Below are 17,625 nucleotides of genomic sequence, written 5' to 3'. Positions count from 1 at the left end.
TTTCAATCTAATGAAGCCATTATTGGTGAAAGCGGCCGCTTTGCCGGCTCTCCCCTTGAAGCCGAGCAGGGCACAGCCACCGGCTCTGAAAGAACAGGAAGGAGTCCCCGTCCCTTCCCTTCCGCGCTCGCCACTCAACAGGAGCCGAAAACAAACACAGCGCACGCAGAAATGTGCCACGGGCCCGGCGTGGAAGGTGGCACGGGCAGGGTGGCAGTGCCCTGAGCGGGGACGGGGCTGGGAAGGCACCGAGGCCGGGCAGAACCCGGCGGGTGCTCAGGGAGTCGCTGCTGCCTCCAAATAGTTACAGGAAAATGCTCTGGGGCCGCTGCTGTCAGCCCTGTCCGTGACAGGCCTGCAGGGGGAGGCTGGGGGGTGTTTTCTGATGGGTTCGTGGTGGAGAAGGCAGGAAAGGGCTCGTTCCTCTGCAGATCCTTCACAGCGTGCAGCCTGCGCCCTCCCCACATCCCGGCGGAACGGGGAGAGCCGGGCAGGAGCGGGATGGGAGAGGGATGAGTGGGGATGGGGGGTTGTCTCCTCCCCTCCTGCCCCAGTTGTCCCACAGCCGAGAGGAAAACGAGGAGGGATGTGCAGCCCCTGCAGCCAGGAGAGGGGGCCAGACGCGCTCCTGCTGCCGGGATTGTCCCGGGATAGTCCCGGGATGGCCCCGGGCCGCTGTGAGTGCCAGCAGAGAGAGGGATGGACCAGGGACAGGCACGGCGGTTTCTTTCTTGCCAGGACTGCCACCAGCCCCGTCCCCTCCACCAGCCCCGTGCCGGACTGGGAATTCTGCGGCTGCCAGAGCCTGGCCAGGGATGGCAGCGGGGATCCCGCAGGAAGCAGCGGCCAGGCCCTGCCCTGGGCTCTGGGGATCGGCTCAGCGTCCTCCCGGCCCGGCTTGTGCCCGCTGAGAGTGGGGTGAAGGTGAGGGGACACGCTGTGACACCGTGCGGGGGGCACTGGTGGCACCTCCCACCCTGTCTGCGTGGGGCACGCATCCACCCGCGCCGAGTCCCGGCGGGCTGGGGCGCTCCCGGCACTCACTCGCGTGCCTGCACAGTGACAAACCCTCCTCTTCCTCCTCTTCCTCCTCCTTTGCCATCCTACTGTGGGGTCCAGGGGGCTGCTCGGCTCTGTGGGGAAGGGGCAACGAGGAGCGGGAGGAGGGAGAGAAGGGCAGGAGGAGGGAGAGGAAGGGCAGGAGGAGGGAGAGGAAGGGCAGGAGGAGGGAGAGGAAGGCAGCGGGAGGAAGGCAGCGCCAGGACCCTGGACAGGGCCGTGTTTCAGCACCGCGGCCAGCGGCAGCGGCCCCGCGGGCGGCGCAGCCCTCGCGCGGGGATTCCCCACGCGGGATTTCACCGCCAGCACCGGCCCGGCCCGGGGGTCCCCCCGCCGTCCCCCCGCGGTCCCCCCGCCGCGCCCGGTGAGCGCTCGGTGCCCGCCGGTGCCCCGCTCGGTGACACCACGCGGGACCGGCCCCGCGTGGGGCGGGGGGCGCGGGGGGCACCCCCAGCCCCCGCTGCCCCTCGGGGGGGACCCCCGGGCCGGGCCGGTCTGGGGGGCGCGGGGGGCACCCCGGGCCCGGCGCGGGCGGGCGGCGGGCGGCGCTGTGCCCCCGCGGCCGGGGCATTGTCCGCCGCCGGAAATGAGCCGCTGGTCACTCGCCCTTTGTCCCCGCCCGGCCCGGGGGGCGCCGGGCCCCCGGCACCGCCGGCACGGGGGGCAGCGCGGCCCCGGGGGCGGCCATCCCGCGGCTCGCACCGTGCCCCGCTCCCGGGGCGCGTCGTGGGGCTGGGGGCGCGGGGAGCCCCCGGTGTCCCGGGGAGCCGCGCTGCCGGTTCCCCCGTCCCACCGGGCCGCAGGTGGCTCCGCCCGCGGGGGGAAAGGACGCGGGGGCTGCCCCGGGGTGCGGGGGTCCCGCGTGCGGCCCCCCCCCACCCCCGGCCGGGTGTCACCTCCTGCCTTGACAGGTGGCCTCGCCCCGAAGTGCCCTGAGCGTGGGGGGGTCAGCCCGCAGAGCCCCCCCGCTGCAAATCCCTCCCGGAATGTGTCGCTATTAGCGGGGGGGTTAATTAGGATCACGTGGGGCGGGGTGGCGGAGCAGGGCCCGGCGCCCCCCGGCCCCGCGGGTGGGTCCTGGGGGGGGCGGGGGCTGCTATTGTCTGCGAGAATTTGGGAGCCTTTGAAAAAACCCTCCCGCTCCCTCCCACCCCTATTGTTGGAGTGAAGATGGAGTCAAACCTCTCCCGGCTCCCTCCCGGCGGGGTCTAAGCTGGGTTTTTTGTTGGTTTTTTTTTTTTCCTTCTTTTTTTTTTTTCTTTTTTTTTTTTTTTTTTTTTTTTGGCTGGCCTGATACCCTCAAAGCTGGCCGAGGAGGAGGAGGGAGGAGGCGGTAACAGCCACAACTCGGAATTTGCAAGCGAGTGTCGGGATGGGGTCTGTTTCCAACCAGCAGTTTGCAGGTTAAGTTATATTATTGTCGCAGCCCGCCTCGGCTCCGCGATTATTAATAACGAGGGCAGAGCCCGGCCGGGGGGCACAGGGACCCCCCGACCCCGGCCCACCCAGCCCCGCTGGCCCCGGCAGCGCGGCCGGGCCCGGCGGGCGCCCCTGCCCCGCGCAGCGCCGGGGGCTCGGGGGGGATTTCTCGGGGTTTTTATCCCCCCTCCAGCCCCAGGATGACCCCAGAAGTTTGGGGCCGGGGGTGTTTGCAGCGGGGGTGGGACGGTGCGAGGGGGGGATGCTGACGGTGAGGGAGAATTTCTCCATCGTGGCTTGCTGGGGGCAGGGGGGGGTTCGGATTGGTATTTTGGGGGAGTTTTTCTCCCTTTTTAAAAGTTTAGTTTTAATGTTTTGATTTTAGAAAAATTACTTGGCTATTTTTTCATTACTCGTTTGGTTTTGGGGTTTTTTGTTGTTTTTGGGGGTTTTTTTTGTGTGTGTCTGGGATTTTTAATTTTTTTTTTCGTTTTTAACGTTTTTGAGGGAAAAACGGATTTAGGGCTCCCCCTCCACGCACCGCCTGGGTCGTGCCGGCAGGAGCTGCCTTCGTTCCCTGGGGTGATCCCCGTGCACACGTGGAGGCAGGGCTCACCTCTCTGATGGTTTTTTTGCACCTTTGGGGTTTTTTTGGCGTTTTCCAGCCTGGCACCCCGAGCCGGGTCGGAGGTTCCTGTGCTGGCGGGGGGCGCTGGGCCGGGGGCTCCCGCGGCTCAGCGGCTCCGTGCCTCTCTCGCCAGGTGCGAAGCCGGGCGAGGAGCCGGCCGGAGACTCGCCCAAGGCCGAGAACGAGTCGCAGCCCCTGCACGGCTCCGGCATCTGTAAGTGGTTCAACGTCCGCATGGGCTTCGGCTTCCTCTCCATGACCGCCAAGGGCGGCGCCACGCTGGACGCCCCCGTCGATGTCTTCGTGCACCAGGTACGGCCCGGGGGGCCGGGGAGGGCAGGGCAGCCCCTCGGGGCACGGAGGAGCCGTGGGGACCCCCCTGCGCCCCAGCCCGCCGGGGCTCCTCTGCGGGGACCCCGATTTGATTTTGCCGTCGTCGCCGGCCGGGTGGCCCCTCGGGGCCGGGGAGCAGGTGGCCGCGGGACGCGCCGCAGGGGGGACACGGAGGGACCCGGGGAACCGGCCGTGCTAGCCCGGCAGCCCCGAGCCCGGCCGGGATGCGGCACCGGGAGCTCAGCCCGGCACCGGGGAGCTCAGCCCGAGCCCTTTGTCCCTTCGCGGGGGGCACAAAGGCGTCGCGTTTGTGTCCCTGCGGGTCGCTGTGACAGTGACAGCGCCGTGCCCGGGTCTGACCACGCGTGCCGGGGACCCTGCAGCCGGGGAAGCCGTGCATGAGCGGCTGAAGTTCCTGGAACGCCCCGGATCTCGGGGGAGGATCCGCCGGAGATGCCCCGGGGGCTGGGGAAGGGGTTTGGGGACGGTGCCCAGCGCGGCTTGTGTGGTGCCCCCCACCTCGGGACAGCGGCTGGGGGGACAGAGCGAGCACGAGCGAAGGGGGCACGGGTGTTTTTGGGGCAAACACGGGGGGTTTGTGCCCCTGATCGAGAGCAGCGCCGCGGTGCTGGCTCCGGGCAGCCCCCGCAGCAGCCGCCCGCAGTGGCTGCTGCTCCTGACCCACCCAAAGCCCCCCGGACCGGGTCCATCCTGGGGGCTGGGGGCGCAGGGCTGAGCTCTGGGCGCTGAGGAGCTCCTGGAGCAGGGGCTCCCGGGGGTCGCTCGCTCCCTGCCCTGGAGCTCCAGGCAGGACTGGCGATGAAATGATGGCCAGGGGAGATGCCAGTCCCTTCTCCCTTGGCTGTGGCACGGGCAAAGCGCCTTGGTAGGAGCTGCTCTCCCAGGCACAGCTGGTTTTGGAGTCAAGGGCTCCAAATCCGCCGGGGGAAAACAGATCCTGGTGTTCTCGGGAGAGCAAATGGGCCTTTGCATGTCAATGCGGCACAGCGGGACCCAGCGCTCCCGGGGAGAGCCCCCCGCCCCGCTCCTGCGGCTTTATTGCCCCCAGACAGTCTGGTTTCCTGATTGCTCCTGCCCGCATTCCTGCAGGGGAAGGGAATTAGCTGGGGTGTCTCTGTCGGGAGCATCCCACTGCCTGCAGCCTCCCGGTGCCCCCCGCTTCCTCGGGTCGGGGGAGCCGTGCGATCCCGGAGGTTGCAGCGTTTGGGAAGCACGGGGAACTCGGGAAAAGCGGCTTATTTTGGGGTAGCAGAGGGGCCGGGGGCGTGGGGGGTTCCCCTGCTGCAGCAAAGGGCTTTGCCCCAGCAGCAGCTTTGGGCTGATGGAGAATTCTTCAATGCGGGTCGGGTTTCTCCTGCTCCGTGGCACAAAGGCTCTGCTCTCCTGCAGAAACAGCCGGAGCAGAGCATCTCCCGGCAGAGGGAACAGCTCACGCTCCCACCGCGGCCTCGCTGCTTTTGGGGGTGGCGTGCAGGGAACCGGGTCCTTGTGCCGGTGCTGTCCCCACCCCGCCACCCCGACCCTTCCCCAGAGCCCGAGTCGGCTCCGCTCCCGGCGAGGGAGGCAGGGCTGCCAGGGCAAAAGCCGCCAAAAGCCACCAAAAGTCAGCAAAAGCCACCAAAAGCCACGGGGCCAAGGCTCAGGGCTCGCTGTGCCCTGCCCAGCACCCAGCACCCCAAAGCAGCTTTGGGGCTTAACACTCCAGAGCCCCTCAAAACCCCGCTCCTTCCCCTCCTCATTTACATATGTGAATGATGACCCACAGGAAGTAATTGTGGGAGAAAGAAGGGAATTGGCCTCTTTAGATCTATTAAATCACTTTATTACAGGAACCAGGTCTGAATGGCCCCTCTCTGCAGGGAGCGCGTCTCCATCTCCCTCTGCCTTTATCTGACCACAAAGAGATTAAAATCTCGGCAGGACAGGAGACTAACAGGGCTCCTTGGGGCTGCCTTTCCCTCGCATTGTGAGCTCAAAATGAGGCATTTGGGTTCAAATGCCTCCCCTGGACACTGGAGATGGATTCATTTGGGGGCTGTGAGGAGACAGGAGGGATGAAGCAGAGGGGAGCAGAGCGGATCGTCCCGGGGAGGCCGAGGGCTGAGCAGCACCCCTGAGGAGCTGGGGGCCTTGAGGTGGCAGAAATTGGGCTGGTGGTGATGGTGAAGACCCCAAAGGTGCTCGGGAAGCAGCTCCCGGGCTCTGAGCATCACTCACAGGAGTGTGGAGCTGCCCGGGAAGGCAACATGGAAAGAGGGAAAGGAGAAAATCGAGGCTCGGTGCCGCTGGTTGGAGCTGAGGAGCAGAGCTGGGCTGGGATTTGGGCTGGGCTCTGGCTGGGGCAGAGGGGAAGAGCACGTCCAGTGCCTGGAAATCGTTGCTCTCCACAGCTTGGCTCTGCATTTCCAGGCGTTTCTCCCAGCCAGAAGATCTAAATCCTTGACAAATGCAGTTCGTTGGGTGGTTTTGTTCCTTCTGGTGGTTTTAGCAAGAAATTCTGCACCGTGCCCGCAGGGTTTGGTCACTGGCATCTCAGTCCTGTGTCCTTGTGGGGACACAAAGCTGTGCCCGGGGTTTGGCCTGCTGGGACTGGGATGTGGCACTCCCCGGGCAGTGTGGGACCCGCTGGGGACATCGGGAGGGGCTCCTGTCCCCCGTGATGCCGGGCAGGGATGGGATGGGGTGGATGGGATAACGGGGGTGGAAGTTTGGACCCGTTTGGACACGGGTTTGGCTGAGCCCACCTGGGCTGTCACCCACCTGTGCCAGGATAATATAAATTATCATCCACGTGAGCGTGACGTGAGGCCTTTAAAAAAAAAAATAAAAATCGTGTTTGGAGGGAGCTCCACGGCTGAGCGTGCAGAAGGGCACGAGGGACAGTTCCTCTGTCAGGGAGCAGGACCCAGCCTTGCCTGGGCTGGGCAGGATCCCAGCGGGGCTGGGGGCAGCGAGGGGGGGGAATCCGTGATGCTCCATCCCCAGGGACACGGGAACATCTCGCTTTTCCTGTGTTCGCTCCGCAGAGTCACCCCCAGCCCGGGGGCACCCGAGGTGCACATCCCCGGGGGAGAAAGAGATCGTGGAATCACAGATTGGTTTGGGCTGGAAAGGACCTTTAAAGGTCATTTAGTCCAACCCCCCTGCAAGGAGCGGGGAACTCCCGCAGAGATCCCCTGGGGGAGAAATGCTCCTTGGAATCTCTGCTTTTTTTGTGTGTGTGTGGGGGAAGAGGGGTAGTAGCAATTTCTCTGGTTTTGTTTATTCTGTAGGGTTGGTTTTTTTTAAAATAACCGCTGGAATTAAATTGTATTGCTCCGCTTGCGCGCCGCGTCCCGATGGGAAATTCTGAAAGAGAGCGGCTTTATTCCACCCCTGAAACTCCCTCAAGACGCTCACACACACACAAAAAAAGCCTCCTGTCTCTGTCTAAAGATTAACTGATGGCCGCAGGCACATCCCTTCCCCCAGCTCCCCCTCCCTGCCCCAGGGAGAGAAAACCCCTGCAATGGTCTCCGGGATAACACGGCCCAAATGAATGGGATTGCTCCGGGATGGAGCCCTGTCCTGCCGCCCCCACCTCCAGCTCTGCCCTTCCCTTTTCCCCGTCCCCTCACTCCCAGGAATTAGCGGGATGGAGCTGAAATCATCGCCGGGAGAGGCGCGGCCGCTCCGGGCCGTGCTCCTGCTTTGAGACGGGAGCACAAAATTAACACGCAGCCGCTGATCCCAATTAGCTGCCCCTGGGAAGTGCGGGAGGGTTTTGGTGAGGGGAAAAAAAAATACAACCAAAGGAGCTAAAAGGATTTAGGACAGGAAACTGATGGATTAAACTCTGTGGTAGATGCCTTTTGGGTTGTGGTTTTTTGTTTTTTTTTTGTTTTTGGTTTTTTTTTCCCCTCGGAATTGGTATCTAGAGTTTAATTTTTCTGGGTTGTGGTGGAAAAATGGGAGCAAACATCGTTACTTTGGCAGGGAAATGTCTTTATTTTGATTTTAGTTGAGGTCGGTAGGGGTCCTTAGGGACATTGCAGATGAGGGAGCCAGGGGAAAGCCTCGGGGGTGTTTTGTTAAATCCTCTGCGCTCCCCCCGGGGGCTCCAAAGGCATCGCCCTCCTTATCTCAGCACCAGCCCGGGCTGGGGCCGGACCCCCTTTGCCCAGCACATCCCCCGGGGGTGTGGGGGGACCGGGGGGGGGTTCCGAGCCTTCCTGAGCCAAAACCCAGCAGCAGCACCGTCCCTGGAGCGGGGAGAGATGTGCTCCGAGATCTGGGGACAGGGACGGGCCCGGGCTGCGGGGGCAAAGGGACAATTCCCTGCCGGGCTGGGCACCCGGTCGCTGCTCCGTGCTGGCAGAGCCCAGCGCTGCCCAGTCTGCCCCGGGGGTGTTTGCCAGCGGGCAGTGCCCAGCTGAGGGGCAGCTGTGTGCCAGGGCTGGGCACTGCCCGCTGCACCCTCGGGACTGGGGGGCCAGCCCCCGGTGGCCGTGGGGGGACCCGTGTTGGAGAATTGGGCAAAGGGCAATTGTCCCCCCCTGGGCTGAGCCCCCGGGGTGGCCCTTGGGGGCCCTGGTGGGCTGAGGGGGGGCCCTGGGGGCTGCCCTGCACCCCCACAGGGTGGCTGGTGCCTTGGAGCCGGCAGGAGGAGGTGACAGAGGGACAGGGACACTGCGGCTCTGGGGACACCATCCTCTGCAGGGTCGGGGGGGCTGCACGGTGCCAGCTGAGCCAGAGGTCACCGCGGGCAGGGCACCCCAGTGGTGGGGGCATGGCCCCCCCGGCGGCTCAGCAACCCCTGGGCTGCCTTTCCTCACCCTCCTCTGCAGATCGGGGGAAACTGAGGCACGGGCAGTGCCTGCAGCGGGGCTGGGCTGCCCCAAACGCTCAGATGTAGCCCTGGCACAGCTGGGGAGCGCCAGCAGTGTTCCTGCAGCCGGGTTTAGCCCAGCATCCCAGGTTTTCCAGGATCTCGGTTTAAAGGGCTCTGCAGGGCCGAGGTGCAGCGGCTGCTCCGCCCCAGGCCCCGCTGGACACAAAGATGGTTTGATTGAGTGGCCGGGGCTGCCTGGGAATAAACGTCCCCTTGTGTCGCGCTGGGGAGGCCGCGGGGACAATGGTGACCCCGGGAGCCCCTCCGGAGCCCGGCGGGGCGGGGAGAGCCGGGGCCGGCAGCTCGGGGGGCAGCGCTGGGGTTCGGGGCGCCGCGCGGTGTCACCGCTGCGGGACGTGCGGCATCCGCGATGAGGGATTTGGGTGGGAGGAAGAGGAGGGATGAAGGCACCCGTGTGCGGGGGGGTGGGCAGCGCTCGGCTGCGCTTTGTCCGCCCTAAATAACCGGGGGTGGGAGGGAAGGGAAGGGAAGGGAAGGGAAGGGAAGGGAAGGGAAGGGAAGGGAAGGGAAGGGAAGGGAAGGGAAGGGAAGGGAAGGGAAGGGAAGGGAAGGGAAGGGAAGGGAAGGGAAGGGAAGGGAAGGGAAGGGAAGGGAAGGGAAGGGAAGGGAAGGGAAGGGAAGGGAAGGGAAGGGAAGGGAAGGGAAGGGAAGGGAAGGGAAGGGAAGGGAAGGGAAGGGAAGGGAAGGGAAGGGAAGGGAAGGGAAGGGAAGGGAAGGGAGAGGTGCCCGGAGTGAAGCCGCTGGTGAAGCTGTGCCAGCTCTGCCCCTTGTCCCCTGTCCCCCCGCTTAACCCCGGGCCCGATGGCCACAAGGAAATCCCGGCCGGGCCACGCTTCCTTCGGGAGGGCAGCGCTTTGTCACCCCGAGCCCGGGGCCACCGCGCACCCCCCGGGCCGGAGCCACCCCCGGCCCCGCGGGCACGGCGCGGTGGGAGCCGGGGCTGGAGGGGGTCACAGGGCCCGCGGCCACGCCGGCCACCCTTCCTCCCCCCGCCGGGGCCTGGAACTCCTGGAATTTGGGCAGCGGGAGCGCGGCCGCCGCCGGCCCTTTGTTCTCGCTGGCCGGTGGCTCCCGGCCCTCCCCTGCGCTCCCCCATCCCCAGCATCCCCGGCTCGCTCCAATCCCCCCCTTCCTCTCTTTATTTTTTGGGGGGGGGGGTGGGTGTGTGGAGGCCTGGGAAGGCTCCGGCTTTGTGTGTGGTGTGGGACAGGGGCTCTGGGCCCCTTCCTTTCAGATGCAGGAGGTATGCAGCTAATTCAATGGGCTGCAGTTTGATTACCTATCTGATAACAGAGGAATGCCAGCAATGTGTGTGTTTTGGGAAGGGGGCAGGGGGGATGCGCAGGGACCACCAGCCACTCTGCAGCGCACATCAAAAGGCCGCGCTGGGGGGAGAGCTGGGACGCCCCAGCCCCTGTCCCCCCCTGCCCTGGGGAGGGGGCGTTTCCTTTGGCCTTTTGGCGGAGGGGGCTGGGGGTGCTTGTCATCCTCACCCGCTCCTGGAAAACAAATCGCTTCCCCCGTCGTGTTGTGGCAGCTTCTGCCTCATCCCTCCTCTTCCTCCGAGTGGGGCCGAGGGCGCACGGGGCTGGGCTCTGGCAGAGGGGCGGTGGTGCCCGAGGTGGGGCTGGGCTGGGGGGCCCAGCCCGGGCGCTGGGGACCCCCTGGCACGGCTCAGCTCCAGCCCTGAGCGCCTGGGAGTTTTCATCCCCGCAGTGTAAACACAGCTGGGCCAGCTGGGGCTGTAAACGCCCTGAGAGGAGCCACGGGAGGTGCCTGGCCTCGGCCCCGCTCCCAGGGCTGCCTCCCCTGCCAGGGAGTGATGCTCAGCCCCTCCTCACCCCAAACCCTCGGGCTGCTGTGGGAATGGGGTACATTCCCCCTTTGGGGTAGCTCCCGTTGCCCAAATCACCTCAGGCTGGGGACAGGCCAGGCTGGTGGCTGAGCTGAGGTGCTGAGACACCTCTGGGGTGTGCTGAGACACCTCTGGGGTGTGCTGAGACACATCTGGGGTGTGCTGAAGCACCTCTGGGTGTGCTGAGACACATCTGGGGTGTGCTGAGACACATCTGGGGTGTGCTGAGACACCTCTGGGATGTGCTGAGGCACCTCTGGGGTGTGCTTGGGCACCTCTGGGGTGTGCTGAGACATCTTTGGGGTGTGCTGAGGCACCTCTGGGGTGTGCTGAGACACTCTGGGACGTGCTGGTGCCTTGGGCACGGAGCTCCTGCCCGGGGCATGCTCAGCATGGGCAGCTGGGTGGGTGCTGGGGAGCAGTGTTTGGTCACGGCGGGGTTTGCCAGGGGCTGGTGGTGCTGGCACTGCCCTGGGTGGGCACAGGTGGCCGTGACACTCTGTCATGTCCTTGTTGTCATTTGGGAGCTCGGGGTCTGGCTGTCCCTTGAGGCAGCAGGAGCAAAGGAGGATCCCTGGATCCCAGCCCAGGGGATCCGGGGTCTGGGGGTGACTTGGGGTCTGTCCCAGACTGAGCTGGACCCCCAGGCACAGAAAGGGAGGGGAAAAGCAGCAGAAAAAGGGCTCTCAAGGGCTGTTCCTCGAGCTCCGCCGTGCTCCCACTTCTCCCGCGCCCGCGGACATCCCACAAGACCCTGCCAAGAACAATTCACTCCTGTAACCCCACAGCTCCACTTCTCCCCTCCCTGTTTCCGCGCGGGCTGTTTGCTCGTGGCTCCCGGTGAGGTTTGGAGCGGGGAGGGGAGCAGACGGTGCCGGCCCGTCCCGGGGAGTGCGGGGAGAACGGGAGAACGGGAGAACGGCAGAACGGGAGCCCCCGGCCATGAATGGGGGAGATGCTCCATTCATAAATGCGATGCAGCGCGGTGCTGCAGCCGCGCAGGCGTTGGGAATGCCCCCGGCAGGAGCTGCTCCTCCCTCCGCCAGCAAATCCCCCCGAATTCGCTGCTCATGCTCCTTGTGGCTGCCTGGCAGAGCTGCGGGGATGCCGAGCTGGAGCTGCTGCCCCCGGGATGCTCAGGGGACAGGGGGGGAGAATTCCCCCCTGCCTCACCCAGCTCTGCTCCTTGGGGATTTGTTCTGCTGAAATAGAGCCCCTCAAAGTGGAGGGGGGGTTCTCCTGCCACCTCACAACCCCCCCTCCCCAGCCTGGGTTTTTCTTGGCTCCCCTGCTTTGATTGTGTGGTGAAAACCGATGTGGTGTTCCTGGAAGGAATGGGAGAAGCTCCCAGCAGTGATAATCCCGTCCCAAATGGCTGCTTAATTAATGATTGCAGGCAGTTAAAGGGCTGGAGCTGAGCTGGGCTGGGCTGGGGGGCCGGCAGTGCCAGCCTTGCTACAGAGCCTGCCACGAGCCCAGCTCCTATCACTGTGCAAAACCTCGAGATTCTTTTGTATTAAAAAAATAAAAACAGAACCAAGGGACAGGCAGAGGGGGACATTTTCAGCTCTTGTGCCACACAGGCCTTTGTGCTGTGCCTGGAGAACACCCAGCTGCGTGCTGACCCCCTCCTCTCCCTGTGCCCCCCAGAGCAAGCTCCACATGGAGGGTTTCCGCAGCCTGAAGGAGGGCGAAGCCGTCGAGTTCACCTTCAAGAAATCATCCAAAGGCTTGGAGTCCATCCGGGTGACCGGCCCCGGGGGCGTCTTCTGCATCGGCAGCGACAGGAGGCCCAAAGGGAAGAGCCTCCAGAAGCGCAGGTCCAAGGGAGACCGGTGAGGGCTGGAGCCGAGCCCCGCGGGCACCGGGGCTGCCGGGCACCCCGGGGATGGGCACGGGGCCGGGCGGTGACCCCTGGTCTGGGCAGGCAGCTTCCTGCGGTGCTAATGAGCGGCAGATGCGGCTGGGAGGGGAAGAGCAGGAGGGGCAGAGGTCAGGGACACCCCGGGCAGGCTCCCCGAGCCCCGCTGGGGCTGCTGGCTCCAAGAGAAGCCTTTCCTTGTGGGAAGGAAACAGCCGGACCATGGCGGGGTGGGAGCCCCGGGGAGTTTCTGGCCAGCCCTTCATCCCCCCTCTCCCATCCTCTCCATCCTGGCTGCCTGGGGATGCCCCGTCACATTTTGCCAGTGGATGCTGTCCACCCTACTCAGCTGCTCTCATAAACAGTTGTGTTTTTTTAATTAGCCAGAAAGGAATTGTGAAGGAAAAGGAAAGAGAAAAGGGTTGTGGCTGTCCTGCACGGATGCAGGATTTAAAATGGACACGGCAGCTCCTGTGTGAGGGTGGCACCCATGAGAGGTGCAGCCCTGTGAGAAACGACCCCTGGCATTGTCCCCACACGATGACAGCTGGGGATGCCAGTCGTTCCTTTGCCTGTCCTGGGGCAGTGTAACCCCGGGAGTGGGGTCTGGAGACACAGGAGCAGCACGCCCACGGAGCCAGAGGGGTGGAACCCCCCACATCCCGTTTTGTCCCCTGTGTGTGGCTCCAGTGCAGAGGTTTGCTGCCATCTCCTGGGTACCAGCAGCACCACTGAGCCCCTGGAGCTCTGCAGGGACCAACCCTGGGGCCACCACCCACCCCAAAAACCGAGCCCAGCTCTGGCTGAGGAGCCGGATGGGTCCCGGGCATGGTCCCAGCATCCTCCCGCCTCATTCTGTCCGTCCTCCCCTCACACAGGTGCTACAACTGCGGCGGGCTGGACCACCACGCCAAGGAGTGCAAGCTGCCACCGCAGCCCAAGAAGTGCCACTTCTGCCAGAGCATCAGCCACATGGTCGCCAACTGCCCCGCCAAAGCACAGCAGTCGCCCAGCTCGCAGGGAAAGCCCGCCTACTTCCGAGAGGAGGAGGACATGCACAGCCCGGCCCTCCTCCCCGAGAGCCGGGAATGATGCTGGGTGGCGGGGAGAGGCGGCTTCCACCGGGGTGAGAAGGCTTTGGCAAGGCAAGGGGCAGGGCAGGGGATGGGGAGGGCAGGTGGCAGCGCTGGCGGCGGGGACCTGGTGTCCCTGCTCAGACCTTTCCCCCACGGCCAGGCTGGGAAAAGCCCTGTTGGCATCAGGATGTCCCAAACCAGGGGAAGGCAGCACCCAACACGCTTCTTCCTGCTGAAAACCCCAACCACACTTGATTAACCTTTATTCTTTTCCTAAGTTGAGGCAGGCAGTGGTGTCTTGGGGAGGAGGAGCAGAGGGGCAACATCCCAGGGAGGAGCTGATGGCTCCGTGTTCCGAGCTTCGCACGGGCTCTGGCACAGCCCGGAGGAGCTGGGGATCTGCTCCTGCCCGGGGCAGGCTGAGGGGAGGGCTGACAGGCTGCCGGTGCAGCACAGGGAGACGCCCGTGGGCCGGTCCCGCGGCTCCCACTGCTCCTCGGGGCTTCTTACTTTCCAGGACGTGTGAGGATTTGTGGTTTTTCCAGGCTGCTCCATTGCTGCCAGCAGCAGAGCCCGGGTTTGGGCTCGCTCTGGGAGGATGTGGATCCTCTCTCAGGGCTGGAGTAACACCAGCAGTTTGTGGGCTGCGAGCTGCAGCCTGGGGGACGGCAAGCCAAAGGAAAATCACTTTTTTTTCCCCCCTAATCCTCCCCAAGTGCCGGCCCCGAGAGCACGAAGTGCTTTAAGCAGCCAGCTCTTCCCCTCTCAGGCTTCTCCCAGCCTCTGGATGGTGGAGCTGGGGACACCCTGTGCTGGGGACACCCCTGTTGGGGACACCCTGTGCTGGGGACACCCTGTGCTGGGGACACCCCTGTTGGGGACACCCCTGTTGGGGACACCCCTGTGCTGGGGACACCCTGTGCTGGGGACACCCCTGTGCTGGGGATACCCCTGTTGGGGACACCCTGTGCTGGGGACACCCCTGTTGGGGACACCCCTGTGCTGGGGACACCCCTGTTGGGGACACCCCTGTGCTGGGGACACCCTGTGCTGGGGACACCCTGTGCTGGGGACACCCCTGTGCTGGGGACACCCTGTGCTGGGGACACCCCTGTGCTGGGGACACCCTGTTCTGGGGACACCCCTGTTGGGGACACCCTGTGCTGGGGACACCCCTGTTGGGGACACCCTGTGCTGGGGACACCCCTGTGCTGGGGACACCCTGTGCTGGGGACACCCCCTGTGCTGGGGATACCCCCTGTTGGGGACACCCTGTGCTGGGGACACCCCTGTGCTGGGGACACCCTGTTCTGGGGACACCCCTGTTGGGGACACCCTGTGCTGGGGACACCCCTGTTGGGGACACCCTGTGCTGGGGACACCCCTGTGCTGGGGACACCCTGTGCTGGGGACACCCCTGTGTTGGGGACACCCCTGTTGGGGACACCCCTGTGCTGGGGATACCCCTGTGCTGGGGACACCCCTGTTGGGGACACCCTGTGCTGGGGACACCCCTGTGCTGGGGACACCCTGTGCTGGGGACACCCCCTGTGCTGGGGATACCCCTGTGCTGGGGACACCCCTGTTGGGGACACCCCTGTTGGGGACACCCCTGTTAGGGACACCCCGTGCTCCTCCTGCCCACCCCACCCACAGAGCCCGCTGCCTCTGGGGCTGAGCCTCCCCAGGGACAGGGGACAAGGCTGGCCCGGGTGAGTGGCTGCTGTCCCCTCTCCCCAGGGCCCTTCCCAAGCCTTGCCTTTATTTATTGGCCCCGGTGGACCCCCCCTTCTCCCGGGAGCCCCCCAAGCCAAGGCCAAGTGAAAGCTGCACTAGGACGTGCGTGAATGACGTATCTTTGGGTTTGTTTGTCGTCTTTGTTTTGGGTTTGTTGTTCTTTTTTTTTTTTTAATATAAATATTCTGGTTTTGTATTTTTGTATATTTTAATCTTTAAGGAAAAAAAAAAAAGAAAAAAAAATAGGAGAGAAAGGACATAATTCCTGCAATTTATTCTCAGGTATTCGAGCAATCTCAGGGATAAAATGCCTCTGTAGCCCAGTGCTGGACAGAGAGGAGGGTTTTTTCTAACAGCACAAAGAAATGATGAAGTTTGTATTGGAAGTGTAGATCTACCTCACTGGATGTTTGCTAGGTGGGCTGACGTGTTGTTGAGCTTTTCAAGTGTTTTTTGGTGTGTTTGGGATTTGTTTCCTTTTTAACTGTGTTGTAGTGGTCTCTTTCCCTTCCCCATGCACTGATGGAGGATTTGGGTCTGTGGATCCGTGTGTGGGGATGGAGAAGCCAGGCAGTGCCACGGGCAGGGAACAGGGGCTAGAGCCTGTGCCAGCTCCTGAATTTCTGCCAGCCTGGTGGCTTCTGAGGCCTGTGCTCTGTCTCTCTGCCCTGCTGACCCTCAGCTGATGGGAACACCCCAGTGCACCCCGTGCCTGAGCCCTCTGCCATGGGCTGGGGTGGCACACAGGCTGCCAGCAGGCTGGTGGGTCAGGATGGGGGTCCCAGCCCCATGCAGGGGCACAGGGGAAGAGCAGACAGTGACCAGGGAGTGTTGGGAGACAGGGTTGCCCTCAGTCCCTGCCCTTCCTCACCCTCGAGCTGTCCATGGCCTCCCAGGACAGGGGAGGTGCAAGTGCTCCATCCTTTTCTCCTTCCTGGCTTCCCCCAAATGCTGACTCACCGTGGCTAGGAGAATCTCTGGCTGCCAGGTTCTGGGGAATGAACACTCCTCCTGCAGCCCAGGGGGTGGCTGGAGCCTTCCCAGGGAGGGTGTCCAGCTGTGGGCACGTTTTCTGCTGGTTTTTAGTAGCAGTAGGTTTAGCTGTGGGGCAGGGCTGGGTCAGACAGGAGCACCCAGTCCATCCCCAGGGATGGGGGGCTCTGGGGGGTTCACTGAGGCTGCTGGAGCCCAGAGACCCCCGGCACGTGGGCGTTGAGGGGGATGGAGAGCAGCCCCCAGCAGCTCCCTGCCCTGCTCCAGTAGTTTACGGTGAGGTGGTGGTCTCTTCTTGGGAGAGGGGGGAAGGGCTTTTATTTTTTGACTAGCAAAGGATCTGTACAAAACTGCTTCAGGAAAACAGCTTTAGTCTGACGGGGTAAATGCAATAGAGCCTTGGGGGGTGGCTCTGGGCCTCCCCCCAGCACCTCGGCTGTGCCAGGGAAACTGCTGCCCCCAACCCCTGTACCTGCCCCCAGTCCCTGTACCTGCCCCCAATCCCTGTGTCTGCCCCCAGTCCCTGTACCTGCCCCCTCATTCCTGTATTTGCCCCCCAATCCCTGTGTCTGCCCCCAATCCCTGTGTCTGCCCCCAACCCCTGTGTCTGCCCCCAGTCCCTGTGTCTGCCCCCAATCCCTGTGTCTGCCCCCAATCCCTGTGTCTGCCCCCAGTCCCTGTGTCTGCCCCCAGTCCCTGTGTCTGCCCCAATCCCTGTACCTGCCCCCAACCCCTGTGTCTGCCCCAATCCCTGTGTCTGCCCCCAACCCCTGTGTCTGCCCCCAATCCCTGTACCTGCCCCCAATCCCTGTACCTGCCCCCAGTCCCTGTGTCTGCCCCCAATCCCTGTGTCTGCCCCCAATCCCTGTGTCTGCCCCCAGTCCCTGTGTCTGCCCCCAATCCCTGTGTCTGCCCCCAGTCCCTGTGTCTGCCCCCAGTCCCTGTACCTGCCCCCAGTCCCTGTGTCTGCCCCCAATCCCTGTACCTGCCCCCAGTCCCTGTGTCTGCCCCCAATCCCTGTACCTGCCCCCAGTCCCTGTGTCTGCCCCCAATCCCTGTGTCTGCCCCCAATCCCTCTATCTGCCCCCCTAATCCCTGTCTCTGCCCCCAGTCCCTCTATCTGCCCCCCTAATCCCTGTCTCTGCCCCCCATCCCTGTGTCTGGCCCCCCAATCCCTGTATCTGCCCCCAATCCCTGTACCTGGCCCCTCATTCCTGTGTCTGCCCCCCATGCCTGTGTCTGCCCCTAATCCGTGTCTCTGCCCCCAATCCCTGTATCTGTCCCCAATTCCTGTATCTGTTCCCCAATCCCTGTAACTGCCCCCAATCCTTGTACCTGCTCCCAATCCCTCTATCTGCCCCCTCATTCCTGTGTCTGCCCCCAATTCCTGTATCTGTGCCCCCAATCCCTGTACCTACCCCTCCAATCCCTGTACCTACCCCCTCATCCCTGTATCTGCTCCTCATTCCTGTCTCTGCCCCTCATCCCTGTATCTGTCCCCAATTCCTGTACCTACCCCCCCAATCCCTGTATTTACCCCCTCATCCCTGTATCTGCCCCCCTCATTCCTGTCTATCCCCAAGAATTCTGTAGGACCTTCCCCCCTGCTCCCACTTTAATGGTTTGGTGATTTCTCTGTCAGGTGTCTAGTGTGTGTAAATACCTCTGTAAACCTTCCCACTTTCTCTCAGTATTCTCCTTGATTATTGTTTACAAAAAATAAGAGGAAAAAAGAAAAAAAAGAAAAAAAAA

At 63.7% G+C, this 17,625-nt stretch overlaps 1 protein-coding gene across 1 annotated transcript; it reads left to right on the top strand.

Annotated features, from left to right (window-relative positions):
- Positions 1 to 2,325: 2,325 nt before the first annotated feature.
- LIN28A (lin-28 homolog A) lies at positions 2,326 to 13,216 on the top strand. The gene is made up of 4 exons (XM_064398643.1): positions 2,326 to 2,462; positions 3,240 to 3,418; positions 11,857 to 12,041; positions 12,946 to 13,216. The coding sequence occupies exons 1-4, from the start codon at positions 2,432 to 2,434 to the stop codon at positions 13,157 to 13,159; spliced, it is 609 nt and encodes a 202-aa protein (XP_064254713.1). The 5' UTR covers positions 2,326 to 2,431; the 3' UTR covers positions 13,160 to 13,216.
- The last annotated feature ends 4,409 nt before the right edge of the window (positions 13,217 to 17,625 follow it).

The sequence above is a fragment of the Passer domesticus genome, chromosome 24, assembly GCF_036417665.1.
Source record: "Passer domesticus isolate bPasDom1 chromosome 24, bPasDom1.hap1, whole genome shotgun sequence".
Taxonomy (NCBI): domain Eukaryota; kingdom Metazoa; phylum Chordata; class Aves; order Passeriformes; family Passeridae; genus Passer; species Passer domesticus.
Note: the sequence above shows the minus strand (reverse complement) of the source record. Positions and strands in the feature narration are given on the sequence as shown.

Coding starts and splice junctions, on each gene's coding strand:
- LIN28A (XM_064398643.1), top strand. CDS start 2,432: ATGGGGTCTGTTTCCAACCAGCAGTTTGCAG. Junction 2,463..3,239: donor TTCCAACCAGCAGTTTGCAG/GTTAAGTTATAT, acceptor CTCTCTCGCCAG/GTGCGAAGCCGGGCGAGGAG. Junction 12,042..12,945: donor CGCAGGTCCAAGGGAGACCG/GTGAGGGCTGGA, acceptor CCCCTCACACAG/GTGCTACAACTGCGGCGGGC.